The sequence below is a fragment of the Erpetoichthys calabaricus genome, chromosome 5 (assembly GCF_900747795.2).
Source record: "Erpetoichthys calabaricus chromosome 5, fErpCal1.3, whole genome shotgun sequence".
Lineage (NCBI taxonomy): Eukaryota > Metazoa > Chordata > Cladistia > Polypteriformes > Polypteridae > Erpetoichthys > Erpetoichthys calabaricus.
The window spans coordinates 63,582,574-63,598,316 of record NC_041398.2 but is presented as its reverse complement, the minus strand read 5'-3'; the positions used below and the strand labels follow the sequence as shown (position 1 = coordinate 63,598,316).

The 15,743-nt window shown below is 34.9% G+C and overlaps 1 protein-coding gene across 1 annotated transcript; it reads left to right on the top strand.

Annotated features, from left to right (window-relative positions):
• Positions 1-2,964: 2,964 nt before the first annotated feature.
• si:ch211-255i20.3 (transmembrane emp24 domain-containing protein 11) lies at positions 2,965-14,354 on the top strand. Its single transcript, XM_028802981.2, has 5 exons — positions 2,965-3,331; positions 4,960-5,060; positions 5,958-6,083; positions 6,948-7,094; positions 14,045-14,354. The coding sequence occupies exons 1-5, from the start codon at positions 3,178-3,180 to the stop codon at positions 14,192-14,194; spliced, it is 678 nt and encodes a 225-aa protein (XP_028658814.2). The 5' UTR covers positions 2,965-3,177; the 3' UTR covers positions 14,195-14,354.
• Positions 14,355-15,743: the final 1,389 nt, after the last annotated feature.

Genomic DNA, 15,743 nt, shown 5'->3' with positions numbered 1-15,743 from the left:
TTATGCCTCTCTCCACACTTGCATGTTATAACAGACACATTGGCATAGGTGCAATACATCCTCATGGACAGAAATACCTGTATATTGGGCATACTGTATACATAGTTCTAAGTCTTGTATTTATGTCATAGTTTGCTTTTTCGGACTACAGACATATTACTGCTGGAACAAGTAAATTAACCAATAAGATAAATAATGTTCAATCCCTCTATGTGACTACAAGGGAGGACTGTTGAGTAGACCACTAACCAAGAACAACAAAGAAGCCCAAGTATGTAAAAAAGGGTTCTTTAGCGGAGATAAAACAAATATGCAATGGGGATAGGTAATATTTTAAAAAGTCAAATAATAGATAGATAGATAGATAGATAGATAGATAGATAGATAGATAGATAGATAGATAGATAGATAGATAGATAGATAGATAGATAGATAGATAGATAGATAGATACTTTATTAATCCCAAGGGGAAATTCATGTTCTCCAGCAGCAGCATATTGATAAAAAACAATATTAAAAAAAAGAGTGATAAAAATGCAGGTATAACAGACAATAACTTTGTATAATGTTAACGTATCCCCCGAGTGGAATTGAAGAGTCGCATAGTGTGGGGGAGGAATGATCTCCTCAGTCTGTCAGTGGAGCAGGACAGTGATAGCAGTCTATCACTGAAGCTGCTCCTCTGTCTGGAGATGATACTGTTTAGTGGATGCAGTGGATTCTCCATGATTGACAGGAGCCTGCTCAGCGCCCGTCGCTCTGCCACGGATGTTCAACTGTCCAGCTCCATGCCTACAATAGAGCCTGCCTTCCACACCAGTTTGTCCAGGTGTGAGGCGTCCCTCTTCTTTATGTTGCCTCGCCAGCACACCACCGCGTAGAAGAGGGCGCTCGCCACACCCATCTGATAGAACATCTGCAGTAATACGTGATTGCAATAAAATAAAGAAACCCTAAAGCATGGCTCTCCTTCACAATAATGGGCCCCTGCCTGTTTATGGGATGGCTGCAACTCTAAGATAAGTATTCTTTAATACCTTTCCTTGATTATATCTGGGTCAAAGCTTGAACCTTTTCTAGAATCATATCTAGCACAGATAACAAGTAATTTTTCCAAAGCTTCCTTGGGCTGTTTCTGCAATACTGCATAGCCCCACAGGCGTGTCTGTTGCTCTGAAATTCAATTTATATTAAAAAGTTTAGGAAACACTGCTGAGTCTTGGTAACATAATGCAAGAAGTTATGAATGAGGCAGTATGCCTCCTTGTTGCCACATAATATTCCCAGAATAGTTATTGTCTCCTTTGATTCTATAGAGAATAGTGTTCCTGCCAGGACAAGTTAGGCTTACCATCCTTTTTGGGAAAGGGTCCCAAAATGATCTAGCAGTCTTAATCAGGTCCATGTTTATGCTATCTATGTGGTGGCTGTTTAACACAGTGACTAATGCGGGTGCCTCATAGCTCTAGAGCCCTGACTTCTTTGCATGTTAGCAAAGGTTCTTCCATGTATTCTGGTTTCATTCTATACCCCAAAAATTTGTCAGGCAGGTAGATTGATGATTCTAAAACTGGCACAATATCAGTGTAGGTGTGTATGTAAGTTGTAGCAGTAGAGGCTGCTATCAACCTCTTGAACCCTCAGGTACCACGTCAAACACCAGTTAAAAGTGCAATACTTCTTCTTTTTATTATAATACTGTGCACTAGGCACCCTCCACTCCACACTACACATACAATACTCAACAATCAAAAATCAATCACCAATCCTCCTCTCCCAGACACTTAGCCACCCTTCCTCCCAGCTCAGCTCAGTGTTCTGGTCTCTCTCAGTCCTTTATATAGTCCGTGACCCAGAAGCGTTTCTCTCTCTTTGTCCATGTGATCGTGAACACTTCCGGGTCAGATAAAAGCTCCTTTTCTTCAAGCCGGAAGCACGTCGTTTCTACTGTTCATGTGACCAGGACGTACTTCCAGGTTATAGGGCACGTAGCACTCCCCAAGCCTCCCTACACCGGCTCCTGGTTGTCCCCATGGTATCCAGCAGGGCTGTTTATAAAAACTACAAGGTCCATAAGGCCCTGCTGGAATTCGGGGAACCTCCATGCTGCTGGGAGGGCTCCATCTGGCGGCCTGGAGGTGTGTGCCGGAATATTTGGCCAGCCATCCATCAGAAAGTGTAAACTGCAATGGTCTGGTACCCCATCCAGTGTGGCTTTAATAGTCTGGAGCCTCCCTGCTGGAACTTAAAACATGACTAAGTGGGTTGAACATGCGTGTGAAGAAGATAAGAGCCAAGAAATCAACACTATGTTTGTTCAGTATGAACAACACAGAGGAAAAAAGAGCTGCAAATGGCAAATATCTGCTGAAAAGACAATCATGCATGCAAAAGTTGCTGAATGGAAAACTACCAGCCTCCCACAACCAATGTACCAGAAATTTTTACAAACATTTTTAACGATACACTGAGAGAACCTACGGTTCCCACCTGCCTCAAAAATGCCTAAAGAAATAAAGTGACAACACAAAGGCTTCATATACAGGTATTTCTCTTTCCTATCTATTCATATGTCTTGACCCTTTACCTATCACCAGAATGATATTTGTTAGTTAAGTAAATAATTTATATATCCATGAAAATGAATAAGGTAACTCAAATGTGTAATTTTAACGTTTCCTAAAGGTTAAAATACCGGTAATAATGCTCCTGGAAGGGAGTAAGGGTAAAATACAGCAGCTAATTTTAGTAGTACAAAACCCAATTTCATCTTTAAGAAGTTCTGAAAAACAGCCAAATAGGTTTTACATGGTTAAATATGCTATAGAACCTACAGTAACTAGTGTTATCTTTAGAGGAATACTGTAAAATTTACAGTGAACGTTATATTGTGGACCTATTAAAACTATAACTACTGCTTAAAATTAAGACATACTACCATATATGCAGTTTAAAAAGCTCTATTCTATGTAATAATTTACACTTAATATAATAATGTACCTTCTATTTGACCAAGAAAAAGTGATAAAATTAATACTTATGTAATCAATGGTCAGGTGTTAGCTTCCCACAGATTGCTTTGTTATCACAGAAACAAAACTGCACATGTTTTCCTACACTTAGGGTTTCTGCATTTCATAAGTACTTCTTGTTTAGTGAATAGCTGCACTTTCCACCATGTATTTAGAAAGCTACATTAAAACTAGTCTAATAAAAGTTGCACTAATATTAGTGCTTTTCAGTACATCTTCATTTGGGATGTTCTTTCACTTGGGGGAGCGAGAAGAAAAATGCATCATTGAAGATATTCCAGATGATACCCTAGTATCAGGTGAGTTTGAAATAAATGAAAGGTAATATAATTTTTTACTGTCACATACTCTTGCTGTTTCTGAATGCTTATATTTTAACACTGTTTTAAAAAAGGAAAAAAAGTTTATAGTATTTTAACTATTTTTCTAAATGTCTAAAATAGTTAAACGTATTATATAGTCCTTCTTCATAAAATACAATATCTCTTTATTATCATTATTCAGCAACTATAAAAATACACAAAACAGTGCACTTTAGGTTAAATATGCTATTTTAATATGAAGACTTGCTGTTTACTTTTTCTTATAGATGTTTTTCCTATTTGCAACACTGTTCTAGTTTCAGTCATATTTTCACTGATTTAACTTGTAAAAACAATGTAGTGGCAATATAAAGAATCCTCCATCCATCCATCCATTTTCCAACCCGCTGAATCCTAACTACAGGGTCACGGGGGTCTGCTGGAGCCAATCCCAGTCAACACAGGGCACAAGGCAGGAACCAATCCTAGGCAGGGTGCCAACCCACCGCAGGACACACACAAACACACCCACACACCAAGCACACACTAGGGCCAATTTAGAATCACCAATCCACCTAATCTGCATGTCTTTGGACTGTGGGAGGAAACCGGAGCGCCCGGAGGAAACCCACGCAGACACGGGGAGAACATGCAAACTCCACGCAGGGAGGACATGGGAAGCAAACCTGGGTCTCCTAACTGCGAGGCAGCAGCGCTACCACTGCGCCACCGTGCCGCCCATATGTATTTGAAATTCAATTGCAGTCAGGTGACTCTACCAGTTCTGCGCTGTATGCCAATGTGGAATCCTGCACATAGATTGCCGGTAATAAAAAAAAGTAAAAAGATTATATCTAGGATTTAAAATAACATAGCAAATGGAACTCATGTCTAGTTTGTTGTATTACTTACCATTTGTATTATCAATCAAAATGTTCCTTCAGTTTATTAGCACAATTCAGGAGTTCAAAAAGTATTATCTTTCAAAAAAATCATGTTTATTGAGTGATGCCATATTAAAATGTAATAGATGTTGCAAAATATAGAAATGTTGAGTACTGCAAAAAATTACTGAATTTAAATTTTAAATTAAAATTTAAATTGTAAAATACTATAATCATATACTAATATCATGTAAGGAAGACGAAGAACAACATAAAACTAGAAGAAAATCACAGCTGTAGGTAGCCTTGTTTAAAAGTGTGACTGTTAACAACCATTTGTGAATCCTCATAATTAAGTCAGTATTTTAAATAAACTGCTAGATGCACAACATCATGCAGGTTTAGCAATTATCATGCTTTATAAGGACATAATAATATCCTAAACTGAGATTAGGCAGCATCCAGTTCTCTATATTTTGACAAGTTTAACTTGTTTTTGGTAACATTTTTCAAACCAGCATCATTTCTTCCACAGGTTTTCCCTAAGTTGTCTGAATTAAATACTTAAAAATATTTTTATTATAGGACACTATATTAGTTTAATAATTTTCTTAATTTATTTTCTGTCAAATGTGTAAGATATTCTATGATGTTAATGAAATCATTTTACATTAAACTACAGTTTTAATCTACCATAATAAAATAATGTCAGGTTAATATTTATATAAAACTTATGTTTAGGCTATTTTCATATGGAGCAATTGGATGTCACTAAACAGAACTTTCACTCTTCCACATCAACGTTGGGCATGGTTTTAACAGTTCGAGACCCAGAACATGATGTAAGTTAAATACTGTATGCATGGTATGTATGTACTAATAATATGTGCAATTTCTGTGTTTTAGTTATGATGAAGGTCTCCAATCTTCCCTTTTCATCAATTTAGATTTAATTCATTAAAATTATTGGCTTGATAAGCCTGCAAAACAGCATTTAAAAAAATGTACCTCTATAAATGTACTGTATACATCTATATATAGATTATCAGCAACTCTTGTAAACATTTTTAACATTTAGCCAACAAAAGGCACATACTATTAAAAAAATTGGTATTTAATTAAAAGACCATTGCCTAATCATTAATCCTGGAAACTGAAATAACTGTCTAGCTTAACAAAGCTTTCAAATGACAGAGGCAGGCTCTTTTAAAAATAAACAATACCATTTCAGCTCTGTCACAGATCAGTCTGGTTCTTCTCTTATCTATAAGTCTTGAAGGTGCACGAAAAATCATTCATTATCCAAAGCGGTATATACTATAGTGATGAATAAAGCTTTTGTGCTAAAGAAGCCAAGGAAGCAATCAGACTATACTGTTTGCCTTGGAATGGAGAGCACTGTGTGCTCTCAGGATACTGGGTCAAAGAGATGCATTATGTTCAGCACTTCCAGTTCTAGTTTATTACCATGTGTACATAGCAGAATGAAAGTCTTACTTATTATCTTCTCAGAATAGTGACAGCAATACAGTATCAACAAAAGACATACACACATATGAACATTTTTACTGTATGTTTTTTCAATATGTTTACTTTTCTTTGGTCACAGACCAGTCAGTGTACAGTATCTGCAAAACATGATGTGTTTATGACTTTTGTACTCTTGTCTAAAAGATGCAGGTGAAAACTACTTTACAGATTTTATCAATTGAAAATATATTTTCATTTGAACATTTCAGATTGTCATCAGCAAGTTATATGGGTTTCAAGGTAAATTCACCTTTACTTCTCATTCTCCAGGCAATTATTACATTTGCTTGAAATCCAACTCTACTAGGTTAACAGTTTTTGCTGGGAATGAAATGGTAAGCTTTATTTGAACTTTTTGTTTTAAGTAAGTGATTTTATAATATACAGACAATATAGTGAATATTTTTGTTAGGCTATAAGTGTTTATACTTCAAAATTAAACCTTAATAGAACAATCATTGTCCAGCCATAAGGAGAATGCTATAGTAATAATACTTTGATTAGGTTATCAAATATACTATATGTAATTTTGTTCAACAGTTCACTCTAAAGCATACTTGATGAGGACACCCTGGAGCGCAGGACATGTGCTAATGATAGTCATGTATATTGGCATTACAAGCCAAAAATGTACATTATATAGTGTGAATTAGACCATTCTCATCTTACTTACAAAACATTATTGTGATATGTATTATAACTTTTTCAAATACTTTCGTTACTTATTGTTTAAAAAGGAAAATGTTACTATGCAGAACTAAAGAGCAGGCTACTTTTCTTTAGGAGACTGCATTCCTTTAATGGGGATAGTAAAATACTGCACTTTACATCTTCTGTAACTCTGTGATGGCCAGTGTGATTTTCTATTATTAAAAGGGCAAGCTCAGTTATAGGACACACTCTGGACCAGGTCGTAGAGAAGGATGAAATTAAAACAAAACTGAGTGCCATTATGAAAAATGCTGCACATTCTGTCCATGACAAACTAGTACTAGTACTTTCTGAAAATGATTTATTCCGCAGAAGTGTGGCTCCTTTATATATATATATATATATATATATACCTATCTATTTATGTATTTATTTAAAGAGCTTCTGTAAATAATCTGTCTAACTACCTACATATCTATCTATGAAAAGCTGGGGTACTGTATGTTGCAAATGTTTTTATTATTTCTTTCATTTATTTAATTCTATAGAGAGTTCATCTTGATATTCAAATTGGCAAGTATGAAATTGGAGAATCTGTCCCTGGAACGAAAGATGCAATACATAATGCAAGGGATGATATGCAGCACATTTTTGAGCAGCTTCAACAAATCAACAAGCAGCAGAATTACCAGAGGGTATGTCCAATAGATCAGTGTAGTCATCACATTCCTCACTGAAATCCACTGAAGATATAACTGCCTATGTAATTTAAAAGATAAATTTGGCATTTTTCATTTCAGTTACTTTTTCACAATTGTGGTATACAATAATTTTCCTTTGGAAATTGTTTTTTTAAGCTAAAACGTTTATATATAAATTAAAAAAAAGTACTGTGGCTGTTCTTGCAGTTTAAAATGAAGTCTACAGAGCAATAATGTAAATGTGAAATCAAAAGCCTTAAAATTTACCAGGCACATGTACTCTGTGTTTGTGAAAGAATGTTTATGACAACAAATGGAAATTGGAAGTAACACTATTCATTGCAGATTCTTGGCACTATATTACTGGCGTAAAGATAAGTTCCTGTTTTCTTGTCTGTTCACAGCAACTGTCATGGGTGGAGTTTTCATATAATCAATGAAGTACCATGGCACAAATCTGAGAATATGTCTAAAATTGTTTAGCACCACATTCCCATTCTGCAAAAACCCATTGAATATCTGTGTATCCAAACAAGTAAAAAAAAGAAAAAAATGTTTACACTTTCCTTTTATAACTTTTGGTAACTGCAAGGCCTTGAACTCAGGATTGATGCATGAAACATGAGCAAAGGGCATTGTGTATTGGATGTGGAGGGTAAGATGCAATTAATGCAATTACACATTTTCAATTCATAACAAATATGCCTAAGAGTGCAAATGTAACAGATGAGAATTAACATAATGCAACTATGTGTAGTGCCAACCATGCTTGAAGGTATGGCTTTCAGTTATTCCTGGCCAATTTGGATTTTTTGGACCTATAATGATACTGGTATATGGGCAACAAAGATAGACAATTAACAATATTCCTGTTGTGTTTAAGTATAATTTTCCTAGAAAAAAACATGAATGAAATAAAAGATATTAAAAAAACTGTATATAACGTTTTCACTTAAAATTTTAATCTAAAATGTAGATAGATTAAAGAAAAGTTATTAATAACACTCATTGCAAAAACTGCAAAGGTCTTAAGAAAACAGTTTCACAATTTTGAAAAGTGATGCACATTTTAACATGAACCTTATGGAATTGTAGCACTAATAGAGTAAAAGAATAATTTTATGCATCTTGTGTAAAAATTAACCTTATTGTCTAAACCAGATGATTTTCAGTATAAAAGACTCACATGGTTAACGGAAAATTGGCCAATAACAAGAACTGATTTTTTCAGCCCCTGCTTTTCTAAGCTTTGTAGTAATTTAGTTGTAGTGCTCCTTTACGCAAGATATTACACTAGTTGAACTTTTTTTTTTTTTTGGAAAGTTCCTGTAAACAGAGGACAAGGCAGATTTCACCAGAGAGAGAGAGAAGATTGGAATATTAGCCTTTACATTAAAGAAAGCAGAGTAACAAACTGAGTAAAAGGAATCAGACAAGTCATCCTGCGCAATTAGACAAACAGCAAGAAAAGCTACTTTAATTATTTCAGACATTTTTACTTTGTCCTTTAATTGAAACAGAGAAAGTTGGTCTGAGTTTGGATGGTGAGCGAGCTTGTGTTAAGTATAAACACTAACATTTACTGTACAAATAGAAAAAAAAATTAAATTAATGCTTAGTAAACAATAGGCTTGTTAGCTTAACAGCAACATCTGTCTATTTTACCTGTAAACATATTAAGCATGTTAGCCTTGTATCTTCTTGATAAACATCTCATAAACATTTAATAGATTTGCAGCTTTTTAAAGGGCTTGTACTGTGTTTATACTTTGGGTGTGTTATATGGTACAAATCCTGGAAAGAAATAAGTATGGCATATTTAAAATGGTAGTCTATATTTATAATTACACATCAAGAATTAGGAATGTCTAACTAGTACAATGTAAAAAAAAATAAAATAATAAAAACCCTATATTAAATGTATATTTTAACAGCAAACAGTCTGTAGTGCAATTAATAATTAAAAATGATTAAAGCTGTGTATGTGACAATAGCAATTAATTGAAACAATGTGTGAGAATATATTTTGTTTTTGTTAGACAAATGGTAAAAAATACCTTGCTATAAATTGTGCTTTGTTTTAGATAAGTATATTACAGAAAAAAATAAAAAATAGCTTTTAATTATGTTGAAGCATTTTATTTTTTTATGGCATATGTATTTTGGATATTTTTTGTACATACGGTATTTTATTAGTTAAAAAAGTATTCTTCCTAATGAAATTTTATTTATTTTAGTATTGTATGGTCACTGAACGATAAGCCTAAAAAATTTTATTTTGTTATTAAAAAATGAATGGGTAACATCTGTTGTCTGTAGTTTAATTATAAAAATACCAAAGTTCACATTTTAGTATAGAACATGAGGCTTCTACGCATCTGGTCATGCAGATATAGGATATATAGGGATATAGGAAGAATATTGGAATCAGTATCTGTCAATTCAGTAACATGAAATTGTTGATCGGTATCGGCCATAAAAAAATCTGATTGAAGCATTTCCTTTTGAAACCCTGTGGTAAAGTGGGGTCCACATCAGAAAAACATGGCTATTTTAATAAATAGTTCTAATTGCCACACGCACGTCTTTGTGTTGGGGTGTGGTAGTGAGGCGAGAGCGATTCCCTTGTGCGTTGCAGGAGCAGATGGCTCTGCACTTAGTGCACAGGCACAGGATCGCCCGCAACCCTAATTGGCACCAGGAGCTGCTGATTGCTGCAGCTGTGCCACTTCTCCATTTTAAAAGGGGAATGCAAGAGAAAAGAAAAGAAAACAGATCAGAGGTCGAGAGAAAAACAATCTGGCCGGTGACTGAGAAAAGAGAGAATGACCCAGGGAACAAAAAGAGAATGGAAGTTAAGGGAAGACAGAGAAGAAGGCAGAAGGGAGGAGCCAGTGCGAGCAAGCTCAAGAGCAGGAGAAGATGGGCAGATGGGAAGGAGAGCCCCTTGACAGAAGTGAGTATCCGATGCCCAGGGGCTGAAGGAGTGATCGCTCTGGCTGAGCAACAAAGGGAGCCAGAGTAACGTGTGTAGAAAGGGACGATTCGCTGTCTAATTCGGGGAAGGTAGCAGAGGTCGACAAGGTTCAGATTGAGAGTCCCAATGTGAGCACCATGGCCTTTGGGGACCCAAACCTATGTCCAGAGTGGGCGTCTTGCTATAGCCATGGAACGGCATGGACCCGGACCTCTGGAAGGTTGGCTCTGCCTGTTGCTAGGGCGACTCCTTTGCTGTGAGGCCTGTATGGGATAAGCAGAGGAGACGTCAGTTTTAAGAAGAGAATGCACCAGACTTTTAGAAAAAGGCAGTTTCCTACTATAAAGGTTTTTAGCCTTGTTGTTAATGGATTTATTTATTTGAATTTTAACCTCTATTCACTTCTTTTATGAATTATTTATTTATGGAACTTTGCACTGCATAATTTTTTGGACACTGTTTCACTGTTTTCATTTAATAAAAGCACTGAGCACTGTTTCACCTTACACTTGCTATACTAACTATATAAAATCGGCTACAGGAATAAATGTCCCTGGTGGTGAAAGATGGCTGTGGGGAAAGATAGATAATGAGATGAAGTGTACAGTTGGACTTCTTTAAATGTGGCAGAATCTCACAAAAATATCACAAAGAGCATAGATACATTTTACATTATGTGTGTAAACTCAATACATGAAAACACTCTTGGCTTGAAAACTGACATATTCAGTATGTTTTAAGTTTTATTTTTCATGTTTGCATCAATGTCCTGTAAGCTGCATTTTTATTCTTTAAAACAGGCATGGTATTTTTTTATGAAAATACTTCCCTTTGCACATTATTGTATACTATAATTGTGAAAAAATACTTTGACTTGAACAGTACAAAACATATGTTTTGAATATTTAAATATATATTTTGTTATGACTTACTTCTGTACCTATGTAAGAATGGAAATCAGAATGTGTATGAAGAAATAATTATATATTAAATTATATATTAATCAATGTGTACTTAGAATCAAATAATAGAAAGTCTCCATACTGAGAAACTGGGCTGGGCAATATGGACTTAAATTGATATTGTGATTATTTGTAAACAAAATGTTATATTCAATATTTCTCAATATTTTCTCAAAACACCTTAATTATTGACAATCAATACCATATATACCATAAACCTAGTGTATTTTATCACAATAATAGTATGAAATATTAGCAAAGAAAGTAGTTTTTCACTCAAAATGTAACAATTTCAAGAATAGCTATGCCTCACAAAACACCTCAAATAGCAAAACTTTTTATTTTATGTTTCCTCTACTTACTTTTGACTTTCAATTGTATTTATAGTGTTCAAGACCTTGTTTGCCTTGCTGGCATTTGTGTCTGCCAGTAACTAAACATTGTTCTCTCTCTCTCTGTTTGACCATTTTATGTAAGGAAAGACAAAGCTCTTAATTCATTACCTCACAAATCACAGATCATAATACATGTACTCAAATACTGTATACTGTACATATAAACAGAATATTTAATCTACACAGAATGATGAGTAAAGTTCATTACCTTTATAGTGCTTTTGACAACTCAAGTGAAAAAAGATTTGAAAAATTATCAACCAGTTCTTAAAACAGAATTACAAAACAAATCTAACAATTAATAGAACCTGTAGTAAAATAATTTACCTTTATCTGCAAAGGCACATGAAAAAATGCCATACTCCATATGCTCCACATAAATGGATACTTGCTAAATATAATTAAACTTAAACATGATAAAAGATCTTACAGACACAGGTATTCTTTTAAAACACTTTTGTTCTTTTAACTCTATTTACTTATGTTTGATCACTGATATACACAACCTGGGAAATGTTAAAAGTTAAACATCGCAAGGGAGTAAAATGCTCTTTGTTAAAGTGACAAGAGGCAAAGTACGGTAAGTACACAAAAACAAAACATAAGTCTAAACGAGAAGAGATAACACAGTACTATAACTTATGCATTCAGGACAGACTTTCTCCCAGTCATTAGGAAGCTCAGTTCACCTGCTAAACAAAACAATAAACTCAAAATGAAAATAAAATGTCCTGTAATGCTGTTTACCCCATAATTGATACGTGAACATTGAAGAAAAAAGAATGAAAAAAATTTAGAAAGGCTGCAGCTTTTATTTCCACTTGTAACATTTCAATAGAGGATTATGTGTGAAATGAATGGATCAGGACGGATGCCTTACTTCTGGTGTGATGTGAATTATTGACTTATTGTAGTTACCTGAACACTGACAAAGTAGGAGTATTTTCTGGGTGCAATTTAAGTAAGCAAAAGTATGTTTTACAATACAGTTAGATACTGCTGCTCTTATCCCTTCACCACTGTTGTTTGTTGTCTCATAACTATGCAACTGATGGAACTTTGCTAAACAATGGCCCTTTTTGCCATGGAAGCAGAAGAGCACATTGCAGAAGAGCACATCACATTTCTGAATGGCCTTTTCATATGCAGTAACATGTTTTATCTTTAGATGCTGTACTGCTCAAACTGTCATCCCTGAAAATCAAACCATTCGTAAACAGCAGCGCTAACCCTGCCTCTATCTATCTATCTATCTATCTATCTATCTATCTATCTATCTATCTATCTATCTATCTATCTATCTATCTATCTATCTATCTATCTATCTATCTATCTATCTATCTATCTATCTATCTATCTATCTATCTATCTATCTATCTATCTCTTCGGATCCTCACTCTAATTTTTCAAGATCAACACTGATAGGCTACATGGTTAGAGTTGACATAAATACAATTAAAAAGAGCAGTGGAAACTGCAGATTTTATTTAATATTCTGGAGTCCCCGTGGACTATGATGTTTGCTGATGACATTGTGATCTGTAGCGATAGTAGGGAACAGGTTGAGGAGATTTGCTCTAGAGAGGAGAGGAATAAAGGTCAGTAGAAACAAGACAGAATACATGTGTGTAAATGAGAGGGAGGTCAGTGGAATGGTGAGGATGCAGGGAGTAGAGCTGGCAAAGGTGGATGAGTTTAAATACTTGAGATCAACAGTACAGAGTAATGGGGATTGTGGAAGAGGTGAAAAAGAGAGTGCAGGCAGGGTGGAATGGGTGGAGAAGAGTGTCAGGAGAAATTTGTGACAGACGGGTATCAGCGAGAGTGAAAGGGAAGGTCTACAGGACGGTAGTGAGACCAGCTATGTTATATGGGTTGGAGACGGTGGCACTGACCAGAAAGCAGGAGACAGAGCTGGAGGTGGCAGAGTTAAAGATGCTAAGATTTGCACTGGGTGTGATGAGGATGGATAGGATTAAAAATGAGTACATTTGAGGGTCAGCTGAAGTTGGACGGTTGGGAGACAAAGTCAGAGAGGCGAGATTACGTTGGTTTGGACATGTGCAGAGGAGAGATGCTGGGTATATTGGGAGAAGGATGCTAAGGATAGAGCTGCCAGGGAAGAGGAAAAGAGGAAGGCCTAAGTGAAGGTCTATGGATGTGGTGAGAGAGGACATGCAGGCGATGGGTGTAACAGAACAAGATGCAGAGGACAGAAAGATATGGAAGAAGATGATCCGCTGTGGCAACCCCTAACAGGAGCAGCCGAAAGAAGAATAAGAAGTTGGAGAATATCAAATAGAAGTGCTGAACATCATGATACTGGTTTTTCCATATTAGCTTGTATTATACTGTATATCGAATCAAATCAAAAACTTGATATATTGCCCAGCCCTAATGAGAAAAAAAAGCAAAAAGAGAAGCAATTCAAACATAAGGATTAAAGAAGCCAAAAGTATTAGAAATAAAACAATCATCTTCACCTGTCTATAAAAATGAACAGCAGACTATTTTATATGATGCTTTACTGGATCAAATTACAGTATAAGCCAATTTCTGAAGTTCTGTAAAGAAATTATATTTACTTACTATAGTATTTTGTCTCGATAGGAACGGGAAGAAACCTTCCGACAAATAAGCGAGAACACCAACAGCAATATTTTGTGGTGGGCAGCTGTTCAGACTACTCTACTTCTCATAGTTGGAATGTGGCAAACAAAGCAACTGAAAGACTTTCTTATTGAAAAAAAACTTGTGTAAGTGTAAAAGTTTTGGTACAATACTTCAATGAAAATGTACCACTAATTTCATCATTTAAATTGGATTGTGTCCCTAAAAACAAACTATTTTAGCACTTGTGTTAAGTACATTTCACATAAATAGTTAAAATGTAAAGAAAAATAAATAAATAAAAAAACAACCATATACATTTTAGGAGAATATTATTGTGTACACATTTTTCTGCTCTATCTTTATGGAAGCAGTGTAGTATACTGATTTGTCCTGTTGCCTCAAAGCTCCAGGAACTTGGGGTGAATTTCCAGTAATGTCTATCTGGAGTTTGCATCTTCTCTGTGTATGAGTTTTGTATGCATACTGTGATTTTCTACCATATCTAAATGATTAAAATGATATTTTAACTGGCAGCTCTGAATAGTCTAAGTGAGGTTTGTGTGTGTCAGAGTACCCCACTGTGGACAGGTAACATTTAAATTTGATTCCTGCCTTTATCATGATTTTGTCGAGATATGCCTTGTTATTGCCTCCCTACTTATGGATTATAGTATTTCAGTAAATGGATTGATGAATACTTGTTCTATCTTCAATAATATTGAAGTGATAATTCAAGTGAATATGAATTGATAGCCAAAGAGTATGCTGTTGTTCATTTTGCTATCCATGATTACATTACAGCAACTTAGACACAAGACCTCTTCATATCTTTCTTGATGTGGTTATTTATAACAATGTCATACATTTTTGGAAAAGACCAAAAACAAAGTTTTAACAAAACAATTATTTTTATATAATGCCTTTTATCACAGATTCATTATCACAAAATGATTCATTAAACTTTCAGAGCAGCATTAGATGACAAAGGAAGCTATGATTGAATCATGATTTACGGTGTGAGTATAGGTGATGTGAAAAAGAGCAAATGTTAGTTAAAGTAGTAAGAATTAAGTAAAGATTTTAACTTAGCAACCAACATATTATGGCTAAAGAAAATATATTTGCTGAAAAACAATGAGTAAAGATGCCTAATTAGTCTAGGGTACATACACAAAAAGACTGACCACTCATCACAAATATTTAATAATAAACCTTTCTGAAAATATACAATGAAAAATATCTAGGCAAGTGCTGGCTTCCTTCATAGATAGCTATGACTGACATTGTGCTAGCAATTTTAGTGCAAGTAAGAGCTGATCAGCTTTAATCAGCATTAATCAAGATAGTTCTCTGCAATTTTATAAGCTATACTAATATAACAGCTGTTATGTTCTACTTACACTTTTGGATTTCTTTATAATTTTCTCTCCACTAAAGCTGCTGGATGCTCCATCTTTCAGTACTGAAATAGTTGAGACGGGTACCTTAGCAATACAATCTAACCTGGCACAGGTTGCATTGGAGTGTGAAAAAAAGGACAGAAAAAAAACGTCATCAGAAAAATCTGTATGAAGATTTATAAAACTGCAGTTTTATCATTGGCTGAGACCAGCATGTGCTCTTTATGATCGCAGGTGCTCTCCAACAGTCTAATTCAGATTTACTGAAATATTTAATGACATACACCTTTTATTGC